The sequence below is a fragment of the Nematolebias whitei genome, chromosome 13 (assembly GCF_014905685.2).
Source record: "Nematolebias whitei isolate Nwh7 chromosome 13, NemWhi1, whole genome shotgun sequence".
Classification (NCBI taxonomy): domain Eukaryota; kingdom Metazoa; phylum Chordata; class Actinopteri; order Cyprinodontiformes; family Rivulidae; genus Nematolebias; species Nematolebias whitei.
In genome coordinates, this window is record NC_056510.1 from 29,373,965 (window position 1) to 29,401,477 (window position 27,513).

At 40.5% G+C, this 27,513-nt stretch overlaps 1 protein-coding gene across 1 annotated transcript in view; it reads right to left on the reverse strand.

Annotated features, from left to right (window-relative positions):
- lmo7a (LIM domain 7a) overlaps nucleotides 1-27,513 on the reverse strand; it is a 74,179-nt gene that overhangs the window by 21,634 nt on the left and 25,032 nt on the right. Inside the window, exons 5-12 of the mRNA XM_037687051.1 lie at nucleotides 16,670-16,700; nucleotides 15,886-15,999; nucleotides 14,721-14,937; nucleotides 13,442-13,685; nucleotides 9,292-9,321; nucleotides 8,613-8,724; nucleotides 6,400-6,539; nucleotides 5,302-6,007 (exon numbers count right to left, since the gene is read on the reverse strand). Coding sequence (XP_037542979.1) covers nucleotides 5,302-6,007; nucleotides 6,400-6,539; nucleotides 8,613-8,724; nucleotides 9,292-9,321; nucleotides 13,442-13,685; nucleotides 14,721-14,937; nucleotides 15,886-15,999; nucleotides 16,670-16,700 — 1,594 coding nt within the window. The remainder of the gene's footprint in view (nucleotides 1-5,301; nucleotides 6,008-6,399; nucleotides 6,540-8,612; nucleotides 8,725-9,291; nucleotides 9,322-13,441; nucleotides 13,686-14,720; nucleotides 14,938-15,885; nucleotides 16,000-16,669; nucleotides 16,701-27,513) is intronic.

Here is a 27,513-nt window from a genome sequence, read left to right on the forward strand (position 1 = left end):
GCTCATGGACGGACGTCCTCACCTGTGTTCGTGGTCCCCCATGACCACAGGGGGGTGATGTTAGTCCATGCACATGACCTTCCGTCCGCAGGACATAAGGGTGACAATGCCACGCTGAAAGCATTAAAACAAATTGCTTATTGGCCTGGAATGAAAAAGGATGTCAAGGACTACATAAAAGGGTGCCTGATCTGTGGCCAGTTTCAACCATCCAGACCACTTCACAGAGCACCACTGCATAGTAGAGGCATTGCATTTCCATGGTCGGACCTCCAGATTGACTGGGTCGGACCACTCACTAAGACCTCTAGAGGAAATAAATATTTTCTCACGGTAACCTGCGCGTTTACCAAATGGGTAGAATGTCTACCAGCCCCTAATGACACAGCACAAACCACTGCTATGTTATTAATGAATCATGTATTTTCAAGGTTTGGACTTCCCCTTAGGGTGAACTCAGACCAAGGTACACACTTCACAGGTGAAGTAATGAAGGAACTGTGGAAGACGCTAGGCGTCAAAGCCAACTTCCATATTGGCTACCACCCACAGGCTTCAGGCCAGGTTGAGAGAGCAAACAGGACTGTGGTGAGTATTTTGAAAAAATACGTAGCCGCAAACCACAAGGACTGGGACGTGAAACTCCCTCTGGTCCTCATGGCCATAAGGGCCACTCCACACACGTCGACTGGCATCGCTCCTTTCGAGATGATGACGGGTCGACAAATGACTCTCCCTCTGCACCTGTTGTACCAACCAGGCGATGCTGCCATGGCAACAGCCTACACCACACAACAATACATGAAAGACTTGGAAAGACACCTTAAGAACACTTTTGCTTTCGCACAGAAAAACCTGGAAAAATCAGCTGAAGGACGCAAAGCGTACTACGACCAAAAGGCCTCTCACGAGGAACTCCAAGTGGGAGACAGGGTCTGGTACTACACGTTTGCACCCAAAACTGGGAGAGTAGAGTCCGGGACCGGAACTCTCGCCCGTAAGCTGATGCCCAGATGGACTGGACCCCATCTGATTACCGACAAAGTGTCTCCAATTATCTACCAGATAAAAATCAGTAAAGGCCAAAAAGAACCAACTGTTAAATGGGTACATCGTAACCAGATTAAACAACACAAGGCGTGCAATAACTCCTTAGGAGACAAAGACATCACAAAATCTGACCTCGTGGGAACAAGGGTCATCCAAGCAGAAGATAACTAATGGATAATAAAATTAACCATAGTTTAAACTCACAGGACCTACCCTTGATAAAACGGGACAGCGTGACTGAATCTGGCAACCAGGGTGAGGAGAAGCTGTGAAACGATGTTTCTAGATGCTTAGTCACTACTCTTGTCGGTGTTGAAACGTTGTTTAGTTGATTTTGGTTGTTTCTGAGGTAAGAATGAATCTTGTGTGTAGTTAAGTTAGAGACTAAGAAGCCTTTAACCATGCCAACATGCAGTTCATTCACTAAATTGCAATCTTTGCGGAGTCAATGTATATTATTGCTACCTTGAGTACCATAATCTACATTGATCTCACAACGCTTAAGCCGAACCTACTCGAACAATTCTATTCGGGGGGATAGCTAATTCTTTTTGATAAGTCTCGCCATAGACTTCCAAAACATTTATGGGAAAACCAAACACCCAATCTCAAGTCGTTCGTCTAAAGGACAACAGACAATTACACCAAACTATATTTTACCATGTAAAGCTAACTTAAACCAAGTTAGAAATGGAAAAATAGTTTGGAACACTTTTTCTATAGGCATAAACCCCTGTAGTTACCCCTTTTCAGCATTATCCACCCCTTAACTGGTAGTTGTAGCTGTTCCCAACCATAATAGCTTACACACCAGATGCATATAGTTTAAGGCCTTATGTAAAATCCCCTTCATAAGCCCACCTTAAACCACATAATTGCATGACACATTGAACCAGAACGGCACAGGCTGGACGTCGCTGGAGACAACCTTCGCTGGAGGCGACCTGCAATCCTGACGTTGGTCTCCACTCTTCATCCAGTGGCCGCTTCTTCAGTTCAACCCAAGGGTACCCCTCTGTATGCTGATTAATCAACACTTCCAATCGCTGTGGATTTACCGTTGTGGATTATATGACTTTTTCAATGGATTACAGACTCTGTTTCCAAGGGGTTAAAGCATTGCTACAATGGGATTATCGAGACGATATGGAATTATAATCAACACAATGGAATACCAAGAACATTGTGGAATTACCTTGACTTTGTTTCCTTGCTGGATTACTTCTGACTTTGGTCTTCCTTGCTGGATTACATCAAGCTCAAGGACATTTGAAGGTCTAAGTTCACGGTTGGAATTCATCTCCATGGACAGGTGATGATTTCCAAAGGGGGGACTGTAGTGAACCTGATGACCTGATGATCTGACCCTTATCTGACCCTGATGACCTCAAATCTACCAGATGGACAGAGACTGTTATTTTCATTGATCTGAATAAGTCTGAGCCATCTGATGACTTTCTTTCTTGAATTAATCAAGCAGAAAAGACAATCCTCTATAATCATTACTGTCTTACAAATGTTTTGATAATCAAATTGTGTTAGTTTCACTCAATGCTTACAGGTTGAAAAGAACTACTCATTTTTATTTTACATAAACAGTAAGTAATGATTTTTATTCCTCATTCAAAGAAGAAATCACCTGAATATGCATTTCTTGATTTTCTGTCTGAAATGAGCCAAGTCGTAAGTATGTGAAAGTTGAAGCTTCGGTCAACTAAATGTTTACTGAAGAAGAAATGTCATGTTTAACTATTTGAGAAGATAATCAGAATAGAGACTCCACGAAGTCTGCTTTTTGCAATAATCTCTCTGTCAGTTGTTAAACAAATCTCATTTCCTGACCTCGACTCTTGATAATACCTTACGTCAAAAACCACACCTCTTTCTGGTACATCCACGAATCAGAAAGCTCTAAATTGAACCGGAAGTCGACCCATTTAAAATGTGGCAACTTTCCAGTTCAAGTTAGTTCTGAATTGTTCTGAAGAGTTCTGAGAGTTGGAATGTTTCTGGAGCGGTTCTCATGTAGTTCGGAAGCAGTTCTGAAGCAGTGCTCAAGGAGTTCTGAAGAGAATTGGTTAGAATTCATGGAGAATGGTGAAGTGAATGGAAGAGAATTCGAGAATTCAGGAGAGTCAGAGACGTTGGAATTATAACTTCTGTTTGAACAACCCACGCACGACTATCTAAGGATTTCAGCAGCTCTCAACGGAGACGCTGAAAGGTCTGGAGGACTCTCTATCGAGCTGATCTATCATCAACAAGGTAACGGTCTCTTCTTCGACTAAAGTGTACCGGAGGCGAGCTGAAATCTGATGAAGCGTGCACGTTCTGGTCAACAGATTAAATTCCCTCACATATTTCTCTGTAAGATAAATCTCCACTTCATCTTAAACTCTTCTCTCTCTCACAAAACCAGTACAGATATTTTAGAAATATCTGAAGCAAAGTCCTCAAATCACCGCCGAGTGATTTGAAGTTCATTATTTGTGAAACTGTCTGTTATTATTTTCATATTTTGCCAAATTAATGTAAATGTTTGATGTTAAACTTTGATTCTGAAAATAAATGACTCCATTCATTTGATGGGTCAAAGATAATAACGTCTCTCGTTCGCATTTCTGTTAAATTCAATGCACGGCATTACACAGTCAGAAAGATGTGACTCACTACAGAAGTCTAAAAATAACAACGCTGGTAGCCGACTTAGCTTTGAACAGAGTTAAACCGACTGATCATTCGACAAATCAAATTAGACCAACGTGTTCTTAAAAAAAAAAAAAAAAAGATAATCAACAATGTTTGAGCATATTATACCATTTAAAAAGGACACCAGCAGACCTCAAAGGATGATGAATAAAACATGTTTTAAACTTTGTTTTTAAGCTTTGAGCCCTAACTAAAGTCATTGCATTGGGTGTGCACCTGAATGACAACCTCAGCTGGAGCAACACCACCACCAGCCTGATCAAGAAAGCTCAGAGACTACTTCCTGAGCTGGACTGGGAAGCTCAGTCCTCACCTCCTTCTACAGGTGTGCAGTGGAGAGCATCCTGTGCTCCAGCCTCAACATGTGGCATGGAGACTGCACAGCTGCAGAAAGAAAAGCTTTGCAGAGAGTGGTGAAGGCTGCACAGAAGTCTGTTGGAGTCAGCCTCCCCACCATCACAGACATCTACACCTCCACATGCAGGAAGAGGGCCACCTGCATCATGAAGGACCCCACTCACCCAGCACACACACTTTTTGTCTCGCTCCCCTCAGGCAGGAGGTTGAGGAGCATTAAGTCTAATGCCGCATTTACTAATCAGGTCTCTCTTGTAAATGAGTCCTCGAGGCTCAATGGGATTTACCTGTCTAAATAAAGGTTGAATGAAAAGTGTAGAACCACTAGACTAAGGAACAGCTTCTACCCTGAGGTGGTTAGACCCATGAATCTCTAACCAGGAAAATCATTGTGGAAAAAAAACAACAAAAAAAAACCATGAAGCTGCTGATTTATTTCATGTTGCTGTGTTCATTTATACTCTTCTGCTCACACAGAGATTAGTGTATTTTTACTTTAATGTTTTTCTTAGTTCATATCTTAGATCTTATTACCATTTTTCTTTTACGTTTTATACGTTTGTTGGATGTAACTGGGACCCCGTGTACACAATTTCATTCCAACACATGCACCACATGTATGACAAATAAAGAAACTGACTTTTGACTTTGATGAGGTCATCACTAGTTGCCAATGTAGTTTTTTTTTAAACAACATTGTAGAAATGAGCAGTGGGATGTTGCAACAACCTGACAGAACTTTTTTTTAAATAATTACTTCAAATCAGAAAGTTTCTACAGATTTGTTTTTAGATTATTTTAATCATACTAGTGACACTCCATTTTAAGCAATGGACCAAATTTCTTTAATGTATTTTTTTTTTATCTGGTACATTGTAATATACAAGAATAACAGTTGATTTATGAGCCAAAACACAGATTAAAACATAGCTTTATAAAAATCGGCCATTGACTGCTGTTCAATTCGTTATCAGTCATTAAAATTGAGTCAGCTACTATTTAAAAGACAAACTTCCTTCATTTTTCTCACTGTAATCAGAATTAACTCTTGAGAATTGCTGATGTCCACTGAATAAATCACCTTGACCAACAAGCTCAGAATCTCCAGTAGAAAAATAAACTGTAATCCTGCCCCCTAGTGTTGCACAGGTAGTTTGTGTTTACCAGTAAAACAGCAGAACTCACCGTATAGGCTCTTGGAAGAGAGGTGATGCGGGAGGACTGGCTCCCAAAGGGCCTCGGTGCAACAACAGAGGTCAGACGAGCGCTATCCGATCTCTGGTAGCTCCTAGGGAGGGAGGCAGAAATCCGAGACACCCCAGGAGGCTTGGGCTCCATTGAGCTGAACTGTGGTGCTTGTTTGTACAAAGAACTAGAGGAGGGGGCTTCCACTCCAGTCTGTGTGCTCAACAATGAGGGCCTAGGCTTGGGCTCCTCCTGTTTGAGGCTAAAAGAGGAGACAACTCCTGCAGCCTCCTGCGTTTTGGTCGTGATGACGTGTTCGTCTGCTTTGGTTTTTGATTCTGGTGCAGCTGTTGGAGCGTGGGAGCTGTTGATGGAGTTGTGGCTGGCAGGAGTAGTAGTGGGAATGATGGTGGTGGTGGTGGTACTGGAGTTTGTAGTTGCAGAACTGTCCACCTCTTCCACTTCCAGTGAAATAGGAGGGGAATCAGGTCTAAGAGTAGGTGAGGAAGCAGCAGGGGTTTCTGGTGTTGTTCGAGAAGGCTCAAAGCTTTCTGAGGAATGGAACGGAGTGTCAATAGTGTAGCTTCTGGAAAGATGGGCTCGGGTGTATGGGGTAACAACAGGCGTTTCAAATATTTCGTCCTCGTCGTTCAAGTAGGAGAGGGACTTGAGACGACTGCCGATGCTGCCCTTTCCTTTATTTTCTCTGTGGATGAAAGAGTGGGATGAAATACATAACAGACAAGTTTAAATGTGGCAGTAAAGCAACAAGATGAATGTAGGCTGAAATCAAAGCACAGACTGAGGATGATGAGATGTGCAGAACAAAATGGAAGGCTATAAGCCAATTACACTGATGAAAGACCAAAAAACAGCATCTCCTCACCCACTCTGGCTAAAACAAACATGCTGTCTGCTCAACGATGCACAAGTCCTCACACAAACCTGTTGTTTTTTAAGTTGTTACCTTAGCAAAGAATTCCCCTCTGAGGGTTAAAAAAAGAATGTGAACAGGAACAAATTCAGTATGCAGTCCTACACCATAATCTATAATCCTTACACCACTGAAGCTACCTGAGAAGGTACACTTTCCCTCACCTCTCCTCTTGCATCTCCTTGAAGGTCATGGGCTTTCTTTCACTGCCGTATGTAATCTGCTCTATCTTCTCTCTTTCTTCTTTCTTCTTTACAATATCAGAGTTTACACTCCGACGCCGGCTCTTCCATTTACTCAGGTCCTGCAAAAATAATAAAAATAAAGCAAACCAAGATTACCTCATGCATCACATCCTAAACACTTAAGACTTGGCTCTAGATGAAAATAGACCAGTTGTACTGCACTGCAAGTGTGCAACTGAGAGAAAGAAGTTCTAAAAAAAAGAGAGAAAGAGCTACATTTGAAGGTGTTCTATTTGTCAGCCATAAGCTCCTCCCGGCTCTCTTCCCCCGTGTATTGGGGACTGAATGACCTAAATGCTGCTTTAAGACTTATTTGCCTAGATATCATTAGATATCTGGCAGGAACCACAGTCAGTGTATGTATTATACAGGTGTTGGTCATAAAATTAGAATATCATGAAAAAGTTTATTTATTTCACCAATTCCATTCAAAAAGTGAAACTTGTACATTATATTCATTCTAAAAAAGTTAAGTCTGGTCCTCTGGACATTCCAAAATTTTGTTTTTTGAATGTCCAGAGGACCAGACTTAACTTTTTTAGAATTTAAATGTTGACCAACAGAAAAGTATGAACATGAAAAGTATGAACATGAAAAGTATGAACATGAAAAGTATGAACATGAAAAGTATGAGCATGTACAGCACTCAATACTTAGTTGGGGCTTTATTTGCCTGGATTACTCCAGAAACGTGGTGTAGCATGGAGTCAATAGTCTGACACTGCTCAGGTGCTGGCCAATTAAGAACAGGGATACCACGGTCCTTCAACCAGGTACTGGTAACTTTGGCACTGTGTGCAGGTGCCAAGTCCTGTTGGAAAATTAAATCTGCGTCTCCATAAAGTTGGTCAGCAGCAGGAAGTATGAAGTGCCCTAAAACTTCCTGGTAGACCGCTGCGTTGACCTTGGACCTCAGAAAACACAGTGGACCAACACCAGCAAATGACATGCACTCCAAACCATTACTGACTGTAGCAAGTTGACACTGGACCTAAGCAACGTGGATTATGTGCCTCTCCTCTCTTCTTTCAGACTCTGGGACCTTGATTTCCAAATGAAATGCAAAATTTACTTTCGTCAGAGAACACAACTTTGGACCACTCAGCAGCAGTCCCAGGTGAGACGCTTCTGATGCCGTCTCTTGTTCAAGAGTGGCTTGACACTGACTCCAGCTGCAGTCCACTCTTTGTGAATCTCTCCCACATTTTGGAATGGCTTTTGTTTCACAATCCTCTCCAGGGTGCGTTTATCCCTATTGCTTGTACACTTTTTTCTACCACATCTTTTTTTTCCCCTTCACTTCTCCATTAATGTGCTTGGACACAGAGTTCTGTGAACAGCCAGCCTCTTTAGCAATGGTCGTCTTTTGGACAATTGTCAAGTCAGCAGTCTTGCCCATGATTGTGTAGCCTACAGAACTAGACAGAGACCATTTAAAGGCCTTTGCAAGTGTTTTGAGTTAATTAGCTGATTAGAGTAGCACCAGGCGTCTTCAATATTTAACTTTTTCACAATATTCCAATTTTCTGAGATACTGAATATGGGGTTTTCATTAGTTGTCAGTTTTAATCATCAATATTAAATAAACATTTGAAATATATCAGTCTGTGTGTAATGAATGAATAGAATAGAAAAGTTTCACTCTTTGAACGAAGTTACTGAAATAAACTTTTCATGGCATTCTAATTTTATGACCAGCACCTGTATATATGTGGGAAACTGTGGTATTAATACTGATTTTACCAGCTGCAACAGAGTTTTACTGTTTGTGAATCACTCCAGTCAATTTGTAAAAACTTTTTTCTTTTAATAAAGTACAGTTATTTTTAATTTTGTCTCAAATTCTTCCATATTTACATCACAACATCGTTTTACATACATCCAAGCCAAAGATTTATAAAGGACAGACAATAGCCAGAGGGCAGCACTGCACCAACTAGTTCCTGCCTCACTAGTTTCAATCTCAACAGCTCTGCTCCACAAATCTCATACTCCCATACACATTTCCTCACCCTTTAGTTTCACCTCAACTCTGCAGGTTGAGCAGACTGCCTCTGCACCCCACAAAAAATAATTCAGCATCAGTACTTTATGAGTATTTGTGAATATGACAAATATTGGATAATACTCACATCCTGCCACTCATCCTCGCTTCGTTTGATCTGTTCGCGATACTTGTTAAGCTCTTCAAAGCGATTCTGCCTGGTGAGCATGGGCTCCATGATATCACTTGTTGATTTACTCCTGAGAGGGGAGGAAGAAAAGCAGTGGAACAAATAAAATAAAGTGTGTCAAGATTTTATATGTTAGTAAAAGGGTTCATTATAAAAAACTCCATTCCAGTCGCATGCCACAAAAGACAATACATTTATATGTACTTTGGTAAAGTAGTATTAGTTTGTAAACTCAGCACTCGGGTCAGTCACAAACAGTATAAAGTGATAAAAAGCCCATCAAGTTAGTAACATACACCCCTGACCTTCCATGATCATGCAAGAGAGCAGTCTCCATAAATTCACCATTGATAGAAAATAAATGCATTCTTTTAAATATTTACTCGTCTCACGTCGACATCTAGCAGTGGGAAATTTCACCACAGGTTAGGTAGCACTTTGTTTCAGTACTTTGACTTAATTTTCCCCCTGTAGCCCACTCCCTGACTGCAGCCCTGTGCAGTACAATGAGTCAGTATTTTATGTCAGCATTTAGTCGTTAAAAAGTCAGGACAGTAGAACAAAAGCAGGAGGCAGCAGAGTGCGACTGGAAGAGGCCAGAACGTGCCACATTCCTGGGAGCTCATAATCAACTCACCCGTCCATACTCTGGAGCTCGTTGTGCTGTCTGGGAAACCGGAGAGAATCACACAAAGTCACATTTCTGCAGGCTTTTTGTTTTTTGGCAGTACTCTCATTAATAGCTTGAAGACAGTCAGACTTTTACACCAGCAGATACACAACCAGAGGGTTCAAGCTGTAAATAAACTAAACCTGACTCTGCTGTCTTCACTGTACTGAATAAACTGAACAAATTATTCTCCTAGAAGTGTGTGTGCTTGTGTTTGGTGGGCTTACATCACTACATCTCATTTCTTAATGTTAAATTTTGGCTGGGGTGGTTGGGGGGAGGTGTGCGCACACATGTACAGGTGTGCATAGACATGCATTTATCCATAAACAATACTGCCTTTCTGGAGACTCCATGTCGTCACTAGAAACTGGACTTAACACATCTGGGCATGAAGTAAATCCAGATGATCTGGACTCAGGTTAAATGGTTGCCTTGTGTGGGACTTTCTGTGCATCTGTTCAAGTTTAAACACTTTGGTTTAGACTTGTGTTCTGGTTACTGTGGAGTCCACATCACATTTACTTTCAGGTCTGTGGGGAATTTCTATGCCCTTTGATGATGGCACAACATTAAATTACTTGGGTCAATGTGGTCAGAACATTTAAGATTTTATATTTAGATATTTAATGTCTTTCTGCTTTCTCCTGCTGCTGCAGTGCAAGTTACAGGTCAGTGTAAAGTTCCTTTTGCTGTGGAAAAACAACACTGTTCTCAGGTCAGATCCTTGGTGAGCAGAAAGTTCAGTTTAATCAATTACTAAGAGATTCAACCGTTTCTTTTTTATTTTTATTTAGCATGATGTTTTAAAAATCATACACAGACAAACTCATTTGAAAGTGAGAACGAGATTTGGTCAAATGAATATTTTTGTTCATCAATCACACCACACACAGGAGGAGACCAAACTGAACGAACAGAACATCCATGATGTAAGATACCACAGTTCTGCAACACAAAACTAATTTGTGAAATATCAGAAAACTTAAAAACACAAGCAACCCAATATGTGAATATTGTAACACATCTCGCATTTCATTTTAAACTTATGAGTAAACAAAATGTGACAACTTCCAGTAACAACCAGGTGAAGGTTTCACCTTTGTGTGGATTCAAAGACAGGAAATATTTCACATCTGAAAATGTTACAACATTAACTGAAAGATTCAAGCAACAGTCTCATATCAGGAGAAGCTCACAACTTCAGAGCAGCTAGCCTCTCCAACAAAAGCTTCTTTTTATATCTTAGCTGACTGGCTTCTCTGATTGCCTGCCACTTCTGCAGGTCCTCTTTGCTACAGGAGGAAGGTACAGAGGGGGTCATGAGAACAGCTGAGTGACACTTCGGTGAAGGTTGGCTCTGATCAGAATGGACTTGAAGCTTACGAATTAGCATATCATCCATTTCAGGACACACTTCCTTCTCAACATGACTCTGGTTAGATGGTGCTTTCTGAGTCAGAGGACATGGCGGACAGAGAAGTCTGGCTTTGAGTTCAGGGGGTAGAGCCCAAGGCTCTGGGACGTGCATGGGGGCATAATTATCGGGAGCTCCCGAGAGCGCTCGTTGTCGCTGAACCCTCTGAATTTTCTCCTTGCGATTAATAACATCATCCTGTTCGATGTCTGGATAATCAGTTTCCTCTGCATCTCCGCGACGGTGTTGCTGGGTGACAATATTGAGCTGTGGCTCAGACGAGTGGAGCCGACGTTTGGATGAGAGCCGCGTCTTCGTCATCGCCAGGTCAGTGTTGGACTGAAATGACAGTGTTCGCCTGGTGAACATGTCATCGTTCTCCAAATCAGGGTCAATACTTGTGTAATCAAAAGGATCTGGGGGTTCTCTAGGGTCTTGGCGCCCCAGCAGTGGCCACTGCTCACATTTAACCAGTCTGGGACCTGAGGTGGGGTCCACAGGGGCAAACACCAGTGGAGGGACTTCAAGGAAAGGGAGTTCTATCTTGGGAAGCTGTGGAAGGGTGTGAGGTTGGACATGAGGACTGCAGGGTAAGCAAAAGAAGAGAAAAGGACAGAGGTGATGAGCGCATGCATGTGAACTGGATAAAGGTGCAAGAAAGAAAGAAAAGATTCAACAAGGAGCCATTGTTGGGATATTTGATTCAAGCAGATCATGATCAAATGAGGGTTTTACTATTAACGGTTTACTACTATAAGATAAAACTAGTTTCTATAAAGTCAAGAACAGACTAATAAAACTAGAATTTTACAGAAACTCTTTAAAAATAAAATAAGCAAACTTCTTGTTAAAGCACGTTAAGGCAACTCCAGCAACTATTAGTTCTTAGTAGGAAACTGATCAGAACGTAAGCCTTTAAATGTTTTTCTTAAAAATCTGATGCTTTAAAATAACTCTGCATCGTCACAGTCATGCAACTGTATCAACCTTTTCCCAACAATAAGGGTGGTGTGAGCCGAGGCCTCATGAGTGTGGGAGTGAGAGGTAGGTGGGCCAGAAGGAGAGGGGGCGGAGGAGAGCCAGGGGCTGATGTCACAGTCCGAGTCATCAGACGAAGAGCTGGACTTCTGACGGCTACAGCCACGAACAGCAGGACGGATGAAGGGAAAGGGACAGAGGAGGCAACACAGAAGAGATGGGATGTGATTGTTGGAAGAAAGAAAGAAATATTAAGTGGGAGGCAATTATACCACAGAAAAAAAATGCAGTGAAGTATATAAATAAACTCTAAAATCTAATATATTAGCATACAATTATTTAAGGAAACAAAAGCGTGGAAAGGAAATAGGCTGAGGTATGACTTTGTAAGGAGGTGGATGTGTGAAGATTTACTTCATTTAGACAAATGTCAGGAAATTATATGTAAATGTTTGGTCCCTTCACATCTTAACGCCCTCACACACCTGAAGCCTTGCATCTTCTTGTACCAGGGTCTCCTCTGAGAACCCAGTTTGATCTTCTGCACATGATCATCTTCTTCCGGTGTCCAGGACTTGGGTAAAAACTTATTGTACGATACGTTGTTTGCAGGCTGGGGTTTGACGCCCATCTTACGGGTATAGAGATCATCTTGCACAGGATCTGCGTAGCCCACCTCATCATCCTCATCCTCAGAGTCATCATACATGTCACTGAACAGGCTGTCAGTGTTCACGGCTTGGTGGTGGTTCACTTTTACAGAGCTGCGGGTGGGCGACTGCATTGTCCTGCTTTCGCTGCTCAAAAGAGACAGCCAATGACAAGTGTCAAAACAGACCAACTGTAGAGAAGCTCACAAGCCGTGACAAAAATAAAAACAGCAAGTTTTTTGAGCACAAGAATTCCAAATCAAATGCAAGATTTAAAAATCCAAAGCAAGCTCAAAAGGCAAACTGAGGTAAAAACAGATCTGACGACTCAAATCTCACCTCAAAGTTCATCAAGTTCAAAAAAGCAAGAATGGATGCACTACAGCTAAATTCTCAAAATAATCTCAGCAGAAACCAACAAACTGACGTGGTTGAAGCAATGTTAGAGGCAGATCATTCGGCTCTCATGGTTGCAGTTAACCATGCAAACTGAGGGTAAGAAGCTCTCATCACACAGGCACATCACACGGCATCTTCATAATCTCTGACCTGTTGAAAGCCACACTTTTCTGATGGGTAGCACTGGGAGTAATAGTGACTTTAGACCAGGGTCTCTCTTTACCCTGAGCCACTCGCTCCCCTGCCGAGGGACTGATGGGCACAGAAAAGTTGGTGGGTGGGGCTGGAGAGGGACTGCGGAAGCGTCTGCTTGCCAGATCATCAAGAACGAGATCGGGGTCTGGTCGACCTGTGTCCGAGTCGCTTCCACTTTCATAATCAAAACTCCACTGGTGGTGAGCTCCTGGCAAGGCACTCTGGGTATTCAGGCTGTCGCAACAGTAGCGAGCAGAAATGATCCCACAGCAAAAACGAACACACCATGAACCGTTCACAAACAATGATGAGAGCAGAAAGGCAAACAACAGCCACCATGTTAACTTCAGGCAATCGAAGGACAGGCCACATTATTTCAAATCATAACTTACTATAGCAAGAGTGAAAAAAGACAAACTCAATAATTAGAGAAACGCCTATGAAACCCTTAACAGACCAAGAACAGTGATGTTTGTACCTGGTGAGCGTGCCTTCATCCTCTGTATAACTGAGACTGACCCCGCTGCGCCGGCTGTCCTGCTCAGCCCGTTTCTTCCTCAGCGGAGCAGGAACGTAGCCTGACGGTTTGTCCTTAGTGGGCAGGAACTGGTTGAACTGGGCGGTGGCTTTAGGTGTGATGACAAGCGACCGGCGGTAACTGATATTATTTTTGTTCTCCGCCATCCTGAAGATGGAATCTGCCTCTGTGTCACTACAACAACCTGGAGCATGAAAGACAGGAGCAAAAATACAAGTTTAAAAGAAAAAAGCAGGGGAGAAAACCAAACAAATATTAAAAGACAAACAAAAGCAGGATATGGCAAAGAGTGGGAGGTGTGTGCACTCTGGTTTGACTGAAGTAAGTGAGGGGTGCAGGGTGGAGAACAGAGGCCTCCATTTACAGACTGCTGTGGACGGCTGTGGAATGTCTCAGTTCTCAGTTAAAGAGTGAAGAACCGCTCTGAAAATACTAACAAGCACTTTGTCAATAACACATATCGGATCTGTTCTGCAATGATTTGTCCCCATTTTCCCATTAAAAAACATAACCCAAGCAAATTACAGAAGTGCCCCACTAAAAGGCAACACATTTTTAAAAATAGAAGTCAACTTTCCAAGCAGACCAATACCTCTTTTCCATTGGAACCGGTACAGCATGACTCCACTCAGCACGGTTCCAAGGCTCTTCCATTAGTAACAGTACATAGAACTGGTCCCTTTTTACAAAACCTTTTTCTCTGTGGTTCCTACCGGGCCGAGCAGGTACCAAAACATGACGTCAGAACACTGTCGGTCACTGATTGGTCAGGGAAGAGGAGTCACTGGCAATTGGAGAAATTTCACAACATTCGATCCACCATTTGCAATTACCGGTGTTCAAACGCAGAGCAGCGGCTGGACCTATTTTTAAGCTTTTAAAAACAATAATGACAACACCGTGGTCTAATGCTGAAGTGCAGGCAATTTTTGTGATTGGTAGCAGACGACAAAATTCAGAGCGAGCTAGATAGAGCTCCATTGGAACTGGAACCGAAAGCATAATGGAAATAACGTGTACCGTACCGAGCAGAGTAGAACCGTGCTGTACCGGTACTAAATGTACTAATGGAAAAGGGGCATTCTGCAGTTTAAAAATATCTGGATTTCGACACCGATCAATTGGATTGTAAATAGTCACGTAGAAACAAAATAAAGATAAAGCTCAGAATGAGAATATTTCAAATAAAATGTGTTTTTGTCTACATCTGCTACTGTACCTTCGCTGCTGCCTTTCAGAGTGGCGTCAGATGAGATGCTGTGTGGTCGGGAGCCCAGCGAGTCTAAGCTGTCCAGGGAGTCGTCTCTCCTGTGCCCTCCACCACCAACACCACCACCTTCTCTCAGATGGTGGATCTCTCGCTCTGAGTACCAACTATCTCCAAAACCACTGTCTCTGATGCTGCTGTCCTTCTGGTCATTTGATTCATGTAGAGCCTTTTCAGAGAAACACAAAAACCAGCAGTCACGCATTTAGATAATAGGGTGCCAGCTATACTATTTACCTACTCTGTGTGTGGTGAAATCTCCCATGTAGAATGAGAAGTATATGATTTCTGGCCCCTCATACTTGACAGTTATTATAAACATACATTATTATGAGTTATACAAGACAATGAACGGTGAAATCTACGTTAAATAACCTCTTTATGTTCTCTTTTCCATGATCTCAGTCAAACAAACAGAGCCTCGATCCCTACACCCTCCTAATGACTGCACTTCAAATGAGAAAAGATTGTCAAGCACATAAATCCATCAGAGAGCCTCTCTGTGCAAGCCAAAACGTGTCAGCCACTTTAAAAAGAAAACGATTTTCAGATCTGTAATCTGCAGAATCCTGCCAGACAATACAGGTCCACAAATTAAACCCCAGTCCAACCCTCAGCCACTGAACTTGGATTAACATGGCTAAATGTACAAAATATGCTTTAACCCACTGCCATTACTGAAAATCTCTTAGTCAGTTGAATTACAGGGGGTTTGCGCCACCACCTATAAATCTACGAGAACACAAAGCACAAAGTTCAACACTGGCACGAGCTGAAAGGGAGGAGGGAGGAAATGGTATTCTTTCAAGAAAAGAAAGTGTCATTTTAACATGTGAACTATGTGAACTGTGTGCCATGGTGTAAACAAGATAAAAAAAAATAGCTGAGTCAATGACTTAATGTGGCTTTGGTTTTAGTGGCCAGTGAACTGTGGCCTGTTTGTTTTATTACAGTCACTCTTTCACTCATTGTTCACATACCTATACAGAAATCTGCTGTGCGTGGACTGTTAAAGGAGATTTCACATGCGCTCAAACTAGGATTTGTTTCATGTCAGCATGGATAAGACAGCTCAAAGAGCCCCAGTAAAATAATTACCCCTTTTGGAGGAATTTACCTTGTATAGTGCTGTGCCCAGTAATCCTTCAAATGCTTTGAAATTCAGGTAGGGTCCATTATAGAAGCGGTCACACTGAGCTCTTCTACCCAACCAGTAAATGGTGATTAAAACCTAGAGAGAAAACACACGCAAAAAACAATTACCTAAATAAAAACAGGAAACAAGATTCATCAAGTGCCTTTAATCGCAGTGATGAATGATCGGCTGAGCATAAAACAGTTCTGATAACAGTATTCCTGCATGACAGTCACTTCATGTTTTTGTTTCCAGGATCATCCAGAAGCACTGCTGCAGTTTGTTGCATTCATTATTAGGCTGACCAGGTAAATTTAATACACAAAAGCAAACACTTGAACATCAACAGTCCTGCAACTTCGTTACTTCTGACAGGGTTTACTTATATTTCAGTCAATTATGACTTCTGCATTTGTGGATAGGTTAATATTACAATAATAATAATAAAACCAGCATAATATCTCAGTGCACTGAAGCTTTCATATATTTTGAATCCAACTAAATACACATTTAGTTTATGACCCTTATCATTTTTCATGTGAATCAGGTCTAAATGTCCTCAAGTATTTTTGATAAGCACAGATTATAAAAATTAAAGTGATTTAGAGTTACCATAACACATTCTGGTTTCATCTAAAAAATGTGCCAAAACAAACTAATCTTCAAAACTAGAGATTCCCATTGCAAGAAAAAAATAAAATAAACAAACCACGCTTTAGCTTTTGTCCTGACCCAATATGATAAAGTCTGAAAAACAAACACTCACATTCTTCAGCCTCCTGCTGGTTTCTTGATGCCTGTAAGAGAAAGATCAGAAAAGTGAGGCGATTGTTTCTAAGAGAAAACGACAAAACAAGAACAGAGGGCATGGTTGTTGCAAGCTTTATGTGTTGAACAGTGAAAGAGCTGGAAAAAGAGCACAATCCAGACGAATGCCAACCCGACACACACACGCGCACAACAACAACAGGAGCTGTGAGAAACACACACACACACTCACTCCTGAAAAGGGGAAAAACAATCTCAGCCAGCTGTCAAATGTGTGCGCCTAATATTAGGCTTGTCATAAAGATAACACTGGAAAAGTTTTATTTGAACTTTAAGGAAAAAGTCTTTGGTTCCGATTTTGTTATAAAACAAATTAAACACGCTTCTGTCGTGGGAAAAATTTCCATGCAGTCACTAAAGGTCATATTTCTAGTTTGACATTTGGCCGGTGTATCAGTAAATCATCTTACAGTCGAGGCAAACTAAACCCACACAGTCAACCTAAAAACCTAATTTGACCCTCGCCTTGTGTGCACTCCTGTCCTACCTGTCACATGACGTGACTTATGTCTGTCTAGAGACGACAGAAGAAGGACAAATAGACAAGATGGATGGTGCCAGAATGAGAGTCTGAAGTACATCCCATGCATATTACACATTCCTGCTGTCTAATTCTACAACAGTCACTCATACGCCTTTACTCTGAATTTTATTTCATTAATTTTTTTACAGGCCAATGTAACCCATAAACATGTTGACCCTGATAACTACTATTCCCAAAGTCTCAGACCTTAATGAGTTTGAACAATAATTAGAAAAGACCGCGCAACTCAAAATTTTAGGCCTACATAAACACTTTGATTAGATATAAATATCCAACTAAAGGCACTGCAGACAAGGTCTCTCTTAAACAACAGCAATATAGGACCCTGAAAATTATAATCAATTATTACTATTAATAAAAAGAGGGCCTTTTACTGAACATCTAACAAATACTGTAATTTCCCAACTTTAAGTTGTTACTTTTTTCACACACTGAACACTGTGGCTTATACAATCCTTTGGCTAATTTATGGATTTTTTTTTTCTGATGGGCTAACGAGCTTCATGCCGCAAAAACATTTAGCCTTGTTACACCTGGGCACTCGCATAGCTGTCCAATACACACCTCTCTTGGGGTGGGTCTGACTCAATGAGACTACCTGTATAATTAGGTAGAAAACAATCAGACCAATTAAGTTAATGAACAGGTCACAGTGGACCAATGAAACTCCGAATTACAGTAAATCAAACATGATTCACACTAGTCACAGTCAACAACAGTGTACCACAAGGCTCAGTCTTAGGACCCATCCTCTTGACAATCTACATGGGTAATGTAGGTCAGAGCATTTCTGATGCATCCTTACATTTCTATGCTGATGACACTTGTTTATTATTGAGCCAAAACTTTCCAGCTTTTACAATCCGCTTTTGACATCATCCAGTAAGATTTGTTCCGTCTCAAACTTTTCCTAAACGCAGACAAAACCAAAGGGATGTTTCAAACAGGAAGTCAGTCCCAGCAGTTCTTCCTGTGATTTTATCCTCAAATGGTGTCCCTATTGTGTTTGTCGATTCCTACAAATGTTTGGGTATCTTGGTCGACTCGCAGCTCTCTTAAGGCTCCAGCATACTGCCGCGTATGTCCGTTCACGCGTACGTACGCGTGTACTGTACGCAGAGGGTTCAGACTTCATACTCCAGCGTACACCCTGATCAGCTGCAGAGCAGCTTCACAGACAAGGGGCATTTACCTTCGGGACAAATTGAGGTCGCCGATTGGTCATTTGCTGACACGCCTACTGGACTGATTGACAGGTCAGAAAAAAGAAAAAAAAGCGAGCGCTGGCAGCCTCCGCCGCAGCGGTGTTCTTTGTTTATATGTTGGTACCTCTGCGTACGCACGTGCGTACATGTGGATGTACACGGCAGTATACTGGGGGCTTTAAGCTCCACGTGGAAAACCTAGTAAGGAAACTGAAAGTAAAACTGGGTTTCTTTTTCAGAAACGGATCCTGTCTAACTCTGAACACTATGAAACGACTTGTAACTGTGACCTTCCTTCCCTCCATTGATTACAGTGACATTATTTATATGAACGCTCCTACAAGAACCCTGCAGATGTTGGATGCTGTCTATCATGGTGCACTAAGATTCATAACTGGCTGTAACTACCGTACCCATCATTGCACCCTGTATTCACTGGTTTAACTGGACATCATTTTACTTCACACAGACTCTCTCACTGGTACATTTTCATCTTTAAATCACGTCTTGGTCTGCTGCCTTCATACATCTCCTCTTGCATGTCTGTGTGAGTCTCTGCATGAGTGCAGCTACAGTCTGCACTCTCAGGACATTATTACATGCAGTGTTCCCTCAGTGCAAACTGAGCTTGGCAAAAGGACCTTCTACTTCACTCCTGTTTCTTGAAACATCTTGCAAAAAGACCTGAAGCTCTCGACTTTGACCTCTTTAAGTGACTTCAAACATTTGTCAAGTTCCTGGGAAAACCCAGGAAAAAAACATGTTCCCGTTTTTAGTTTTCTACATCTTCTTATAATCTAGCCATTTTTTTGGTTCATTTCCTTTTGACTGTTTTTTTGGTTGCCATTTTATTTAACTTGTTAAAAAAAAAATTGTACGCATCTTTTATAATAGTCTATTGTCGTTGTCCACTGTTGTCATTACTCTTTGTTAAAAAATTCGGGTCTCTTGTAAATGAGTCCCCGAGGCTCAGTGGGATTAACCTGTATAAATAAAGATGGAATGAATGACACGAAATTCTTCAGATCAGTCATTTTGCGCTTCATGCAAAAAGACCCTCGTCAAGAAACACACGAAGAAATGCAGATTTCAAGTTAAAGCCGATTGATCATAAGCTTGACGTTTCTGCATAGACTACTGTATTTTATTTATTTATATATATATATATATATATATATATATATATAAATAAAATTATGTATTTTTTCTTTTTTTTTTTTACTAGCCACGTTACAGGCACTGTTCAGGAAAAAAAAAACCTGTACATTTGTGTTTTTCATCAGTATGTATTTAATTAAAAGTTTAAAAATATATATTTGTGTAAATATCTCATGCACCCCTGCGGCTTATATACATGCACAGTCTTTATATGTACAAAACTTTTTTTTTAAGCTGGTGCACTCAATAGTCCAGAAATTACAGTATTCTCAGATAATTGTTGGAGCAGATTTTTAGTTATCTGGGTTTTTGGAAATTCAAGTGTTTAAAGGCAAAACACTTTCTCCTTGTTCTTTAAGATGTTTAACCTCTAATCTAAAAAGGCCTGTGTTTTACTGGTTGGCTTGGCAGAACATTTTAGGCTTATAAAACCGTTTAGTGGATCGTCACACCTTAATGTCTTGCGAGACCTTGTGATTTTAGACCTAGAGATAACGTGCAGATAGCTGCCCCTTTGGTTTATAATGTGAGAGACAGTTGGAGATTTGGAAGACCAAACTTTTTGAGAGGTCACACCTCAAAGCGGCTGCAAAAACAAAAACAAACAAACAAAAAAAGAGTAAATCCTGGAGAGAAGAACACTTGTATAGCCAAACGTGCAACAACGTGATATTTGGAAAACAAAAATCTGAACAAAATTATTACCAAGAAATCTGAAGCTTCTAAATGAACAACTGAAGACCTTTGGCTACATGAAAAAATGTCTGAAGAAAAGCTACAGAAATTCAGAAGAACTTGAATCCAATGTGCAGGGATCGATTGTGCTTTAGGTTTTTGATGCATTCATCAGCAAGAAGACATTTCATTGCCAAAACAAGAAGACATTTAAAGTACAGCAGATTCCAAAAGCAAACACTATGTTGTTACAAGATTGTGTTCTTGTTTTGTTTTACAACAATGCATATTTGATAACACTTCTTCCCTCTTATTGCAGCAATTGCTGTGTCTCCCCCCCCCCCCCCCCCCATCTATATTTCTCCATGTAAAGACTAAGAGTTTCTCCTACCAACGGCTTGATTTGACTGCATGGGAAGCGGATCAGCTTTCCTACCAGACTGCGTCATCTCACAACAGGCGTTTCTAGCACGGTAATTTGCCAACAGTGAAAATTCAAGTGGACAATTTCCAGTTGGGCATTGCCCAAATTTATGGGCCCAATAAAAGAGGCGGGAAGGAGGAAGAAAAAAGAAAAACCATGTGGCTTGGAGCACAGTTACAAAGTTTACCAGGTCCAAAAGGAAAGAAATTACACAAAAAAAATTACAGAACATTAATGTTCATCTTATGGGTTATGGGAACAGATGTACGGAGGAAAAAGTCAAAAGGGCTGTTTTTAAACTCTTCGGGGCCTCAGGAGTAGTGAAGACTGTTAGAATCAGCTGAATTTTCTTATGATTAAGGAACATCATTGACAAATTGTCACTGGGGGCTGATCTGAGACCTGAACAGTGTGTACAAAACTTCAAAACACATTCTTTTTAGTCTTATCAGTTTGACTCATGAGCAAGTAACGACAGAGCCAAAGTCACATTTTGTGTATAACATGGAAAAATATGTTAATAGAATAAAGATACTTTAACTCATGTCCCATTAAGTATTACTTTAGAAAAAGGGGAAAGACATTTCTTGGGAGGTAAAAATGGGACTGCAGTCTGGAAAATACCCGATTAGACAATAGGTGATAAAGTGAGCAAACAACTAAGAAGAAAATAGTCTGGGTTGACAAATATGGAGGAGGGTCTTATTTCCAGGCCATTCATTTGAAGTCTTTACATGATTAGACCAATGTTTACACCACTACTCTTTGAATGGGGTCAAAGTGTGAGAATATCATCAACTCAAGGCCTTTTTTCTTTTTTCAAATCAAAGACAAGAGCCACTGCAGCTGTACAGTCACAATACTACAATAAACCAAACCACTAACATAAAGCTACAAAAGGGTTTCCATTTGTTTTACACTATTTTAGGTTTTCAATTAGATTTAACACAAAAGGAGTAAAAATTACTGTGGTCAACACACAAAAAAAACAAACAAAAAAAAAACACACTTCCACAAACTTCAGAAACATTGGTTTCCACTCAAGATATTGTTAAAGATAAAATAAATGAACTCTTATGCAATACTCTTCCATGTGTTGTCACTGAGGTGGAACAATACACCAAGATCTGCAGGTGAAACCTGCCCATGAACTGAAACTGATTAAGATCACCAAACCTGCTCAACACACTGACATCAAAAGAAACCAACCAGCACTGAAACCTTAACAGACGTGCACATATAATCAAAAGCATACCTTTGAATTGAAGTCTGTCACAATCCGTTACATCCTACCAAAGTTCATTTGTGTTTGTAACAGTCATAAAATCCTAGATGTTAGGCAGGCATCCAGAGAACACTGAAAAACTTGAATAAAAGATTCAGCTGCAGATGAGACAGGGCTGAACATCATTGTGTTGTATTTATTTGACACACTGCAGTCCTCTGTGAGGAAGGAGCAGGATGAGGCTGGCATTTCTCTCTCCAGTCAACCACAGAGCACACACAACCCTTGTTGTTGACCTTTTGCAGTTAGGGCTGCATTAATGGCGTGGACACTGCTCAGCATCATTGAATAAACAGTTTCACGATATGCACAATCACAGCACAGAACACGATGGCCGTGTCAAAATATATACATATATAAAACCATGAAACCAGATATAGTATCAGCTAAACCACACCCTAAATACAAACAGACAGCACTGTGTGTGTGTGTTTGTACTTTGCCTTATAAAGCTCTCACATTTATTTCATTTTAAATGACTGAATATTTTCGTTTAATATACTGTCAATCCGCATTTAATACATTTTGATGATACTCTGTGTGAACTGCAAAAATAAAGTTTGCGACCAGAATTGCTTTTGCATGATACAATCATCTTATCGGTTAGATCAAATCCTTGGCATTCTTTAAAACAGCTGCCCAGTGCCCACCTGGTGCAGTTTACTTTTTTGGTCGGCGTGCAGTCAGAGCTCGTCAATAATTTGCCTAATCAAATGCTGGAAAAGAATGAGACTTTGGACCTCTAGGGGGGTTGTTTTGTCAGTCACTGATGGTCAATCAGCAGAAATTTGACAAATAACTAAAGTGACAAACACCACTGTGTAAATGCATTTAATTTCACACTAAAGTCCCACAAAAGAGCATAAATTACAGGTCATGTTTCTTTTAGCCATTTCAGGGAGAAGGAGGAAAAATGTTCTGAATACAACACTGGTATTGTTTAGTAAATAATGTCTGTCAATTTATACATCAAATATCTCCCTTTCATAAATTTGATAGTAACTAGCAAATTTATGAAAGGCAGATATTTGATGTATAAATAAATTGACAGAAAATATTTTATATAGTTTGCAACACTGTCATAAATATTACAAATTCAAAAACACAAATCAGCTAATAGAAATCAATCTACACAAATTTAAGAGTCTATGTAGCATTCATGACTTATTTTATTATGAATCATGTCAAAATGAAAACTGTTGCATAATACTTCAGATTAGAGTTTTTTTAATATTCAAAAATACTGTCTCAACATTTACTGTCATACATCTGCAAAAGCTCAAAGAACTAACTAATACAAAGTCAGAACATTTAACAGACATCTGAAAACAAAATTACCACTTGGGAAGTTCAGCTGTGATCTCGCAATCCAAAATGGCTGCCACAAGTGTAAAGTGCAAGCTGCAGCAAACTATTTGAAACTCTTTTAGTGTGTTATACATTAAAATAGAGAAACAGTGTTTATTAGAAAGCAAGCTGCTACAGTGCTTAAATATATAAAACACAGAAAAATACATCATCAGCTTGTATGGCTAATAGTTAATTTGGTCAATGAGCAAAACTGACAAATCCCTCTGGGTTGCAGTTGAAGCATCGTTACTTCAAGTGTGATTCCATTCTCCGATTAAAAAAAAATAAAAAAATGAGCACGTCTAAATGTTTGAATAGTGACGGTCATTCAAGCTGGCAGCAGTCGAAATGTGCTGCTGGTTTAGTCACCACAGTGAATACTATAAGTGTAATACTGGAAAGCACAGAATTGAAAGAAGTTACATCCACCTGCACATTTATGTATTTTTCCTCCTGAAATGGGTCCATATTTTGTTTTAATTAGCTAAATTCTAGACAGGATACTTAAAAATTTAAATTATCATTAAGATGAACCTCTGATGGCCGAAGCAGGTCCATTTATGTGCCAACTTTACTTGAACGCACATATTCTTTAATTCATAAGATTTTGTCACTGCCTGTAGAGACAAAATTTGTATAAAATTATTAATTGATATGGTTGGTAGAGCTGCTGCCTCTCACAAGTAGGTTACTCAGGTTTCATCCCACAGACCAAAAACATGCATGTTAAGCTGATTGGCAACTCTAAATTGTCCCTAGGGGTGAGAGAGAGAGTTAATGGTTGTTCATCTCATTTAAATTAAATTCAATTCAAAAATACTTTATTAATCCCAAGGGACATTAAGTGTTGTCGTAGCTCATCCCCCTGGTTTCATTCAAGAGTTGTTATAGATGCTGATAGCTGTGGGCAGGAAGGATCTCCTGCAGCGAATCCGAAGAATCTGGCCAACAGATACCGACCCGTCCATCCAGCTTGCCATCAGATCCAGCAGGCCCCTCAGTCCTCCTGGGCAGCAGGACTGCCCGAATGCTGGGCAGACTTCCTCCCTGAACTATGGTCACTCCTCCCAGCATTCTGCTGAGCTCCTCGTCGCCATGGACCGACAGCTGAAGGTGCCAGGGGATGATCCTGGTCCTCCTGCTGTCATGAGCAGAGTTTCCCACCAGCTCCAGGATCTCGGTGGTCAGGCACTCAAGCATCGCCACCAGTTTGACAGGAATGCATCCACGGCACCTCCTTTTCAACTCAGTTGGGATTTGGGGCTGTAGCCGAGGTATTCGAGCTTTTGAGATGCTAATCAGCTGAAACTGGTTGTTCAAAAACCACTTTGTTGCCATGGTTATGCATCATAATAAATGCCCAAAAGTAAAAAAAGGTTTCAGTAAAAATCCTTCCAGCTGCACAGCATCTTCCAACAGAGTAAACAATCATCCAAAAAACGTGACCCACATTCAGCAAAAAGAGGAACTAAAGTTTCCAAAAGCAGCAACTTGGAATGAATGTAACGGAGCTACTCCAACATGCAGCCACCCCATGCGGCACAATTCTAGAACTTGTCTCCATGTGTCCCTGTGATGGACTGGAGACCTGTCCAGGGTGTCCCCCATCTCTCGCACAGATGGTAAAAGGACTGTACTTGTATAGCGCCTTTCTATCTTATTTCAAGATACTCAAAGCGCTTTACACTACAATCTGTGCCTCATTTACCCATTCATACAGCACTCTACTAGATCTCTACAAAACTAATTGAACAAATCATTCTAATGAGACTAATCAGTGCTTTAGATCACATTCATACACCGATGGGACACACATCAGAGGCTATGAGGGGTTCAGTGTCTTGCCCAGGGACACTTCGACATGTGACTGCTGGTGGATTCGAACCCCCAACTCTCGCATTGGAGAACAACTGCTCTAACCACTCAGCCACAGCCGCCCCAATAGCTGGACATGGGCACCAGTGACCCCCACAACCCGAAAAGGAAGAAGCGGGTAAAGATGATGGATGGGTCACTTAAATAAAATCTTAAGACAATCAATCATTCAGTTTTGGCAAGTAAATTATTATTTTTCTTATTTACACTTTATGCTCACAATTCATAGACATAATGGGCAGAATGACATTTCAAATGTAAAAAAAACAAAAACAAAACAAAAAAAAAAAAACGTTGACCAAATATGAAGCCTTTAAAACTGAACTCAACAAATCAAAAGGGCAGACACTTTGATGACTAAGTCCACTTCATTTAAAGTTTTTATTTAGCAGAACAATATGCAGTTTTGCCACTTTATCCTTCAGACAACAGTGTTTTTTTGCGGTTTAGTGATGAGTAATTGGGTAAAAAGTGTTGTGTACTGTTGAAAATGATGCCAACAAACAGCTGAAAATGAACCACAACTTTAAAGCTGCTGACTCAGTTTAAACTGGCTATAGGTGGTTGTAAAGCTGATGAGATAGTGATAACAAGCTGTTTGTTCATTCATTAGATGCCTTTAACATTCCACCACTGCTTCAACTCACCAACTTTTTACAAACAACGGTATTTATTGCCTCATCACACAAACTGTAGATCTCTTACAAAATAAAGCAAGATAAGACTGATGTTAATGTGGCTGAAACATCAAAACAAGCTGAGCAAGAGAATTTCACAGCAGCTGAAATATAAAAACAGTTTTTAAGCTACAGTAAAATGCTCTATGCATTGTACACATGTATATGGAAATTTAGGATTAGCTCTGAGACAAACAAAACCTTCAAAAAGGTCATGTTTTAAGTAATCAGTTAAATTTAGTGTAAGTAGAAGGTAAGCCCCGGTCCAGGGGCCTTTCTGTGTGGAGTTTGCATGTTCTCTCCGTGCATGCGTGGGTTTTCTCCGGGTGCTCCGGTTTCCTCCCACAGACCAAAAAACATGATTGGTAACTCTGAATTGTCCCTAGGTGTGAGTGAGAGAGTGAATGGTTGTTTGTATCGTTTGTCTCTATGTGGCCCTGTGATGGACTTGCGACCTGTCCAGGGTGTACCCCGCCTCTTGCACAGTGATTGCTGGACATGGGCACCAGCGACCCCCGTGACCCAAATCAGAATAAACGGGTAAAGATAATGGATGGATGGATGGATGGATGGATGGATGGATGGATGGAAGGTAAGCTTGTTCAAATTTTCTTAACAAGAAAGTGTTTGATTAAAAGTGCTTTTATTGTTACAACTCGTACAAAAACACTTCTCTCATTTTATTGGCAGCTGTTAAAATCCATCAAGGTTGCTGTGAGTCTTATATTCTAATGATGAATTAGATTGTCTGGGTAAGACTTTTTTAATAATAAAAAAAAAGGCACAAACTTTGATGCTAATGGTTATTTTTCCACCCTGAGGTTGATGCTAAACCTACAGACACTCTGCTGGCTTCTTATCAGATCGTTGCTCTATCACAGGAGTTCATTGTGCTATATTAATACTTTTATACTGAATAGGTTTGCGATTGATAAAGGCCTTTTATCAGAACAAATGTCGCACAACAGCAGAAAATAGAAGGATGGCAAGAGATGGCTACAGGCCAAAATCAGTTCAAAGTTCAGAAACAAACATTCAATAAGTGTTTATGGCTGTCGTAACATTTCAGCATGGATTAAACTGTGGCTCGTCTCAGTGAGTCAGTGTCGGACTCCACATTCATTTCACAGAACTGGCCTCATTTTTAAATATGCAAGACCACAGAGTTACTCCTGAATCAAAAAAAGGATTTAGTAACTAGTTCAGTTAGTAAATTTATTTTAATAATAAACAGTTGTTGTTTGGTCAATGCAGTTATTACTAAATATTTATTTTGTTTGACAGTTGTCCAAAGAATTGCATGCTTTAGCATTTCTTGTTTTTTGCGAGGCGAATCGGTTCTTCTCATCCTGAACATTTCATTGCATTGCTGACCTTATGTTAACTTGTATATGACAAACAAACATAACACTGCAATAGTAGAATCAGATAAAATGTTCCTTTTTAACTGATGCGTGAATCAAAGGTTATCCTAGAAAAGTATCTGCAAACAGTGACCAATCAAACTGATGAGAACAAACAAAACAGATCAGCTTTATTTACAATAGCAACCAAGCTTTCATGATGTTTCATCTTCATATAGGTTAATG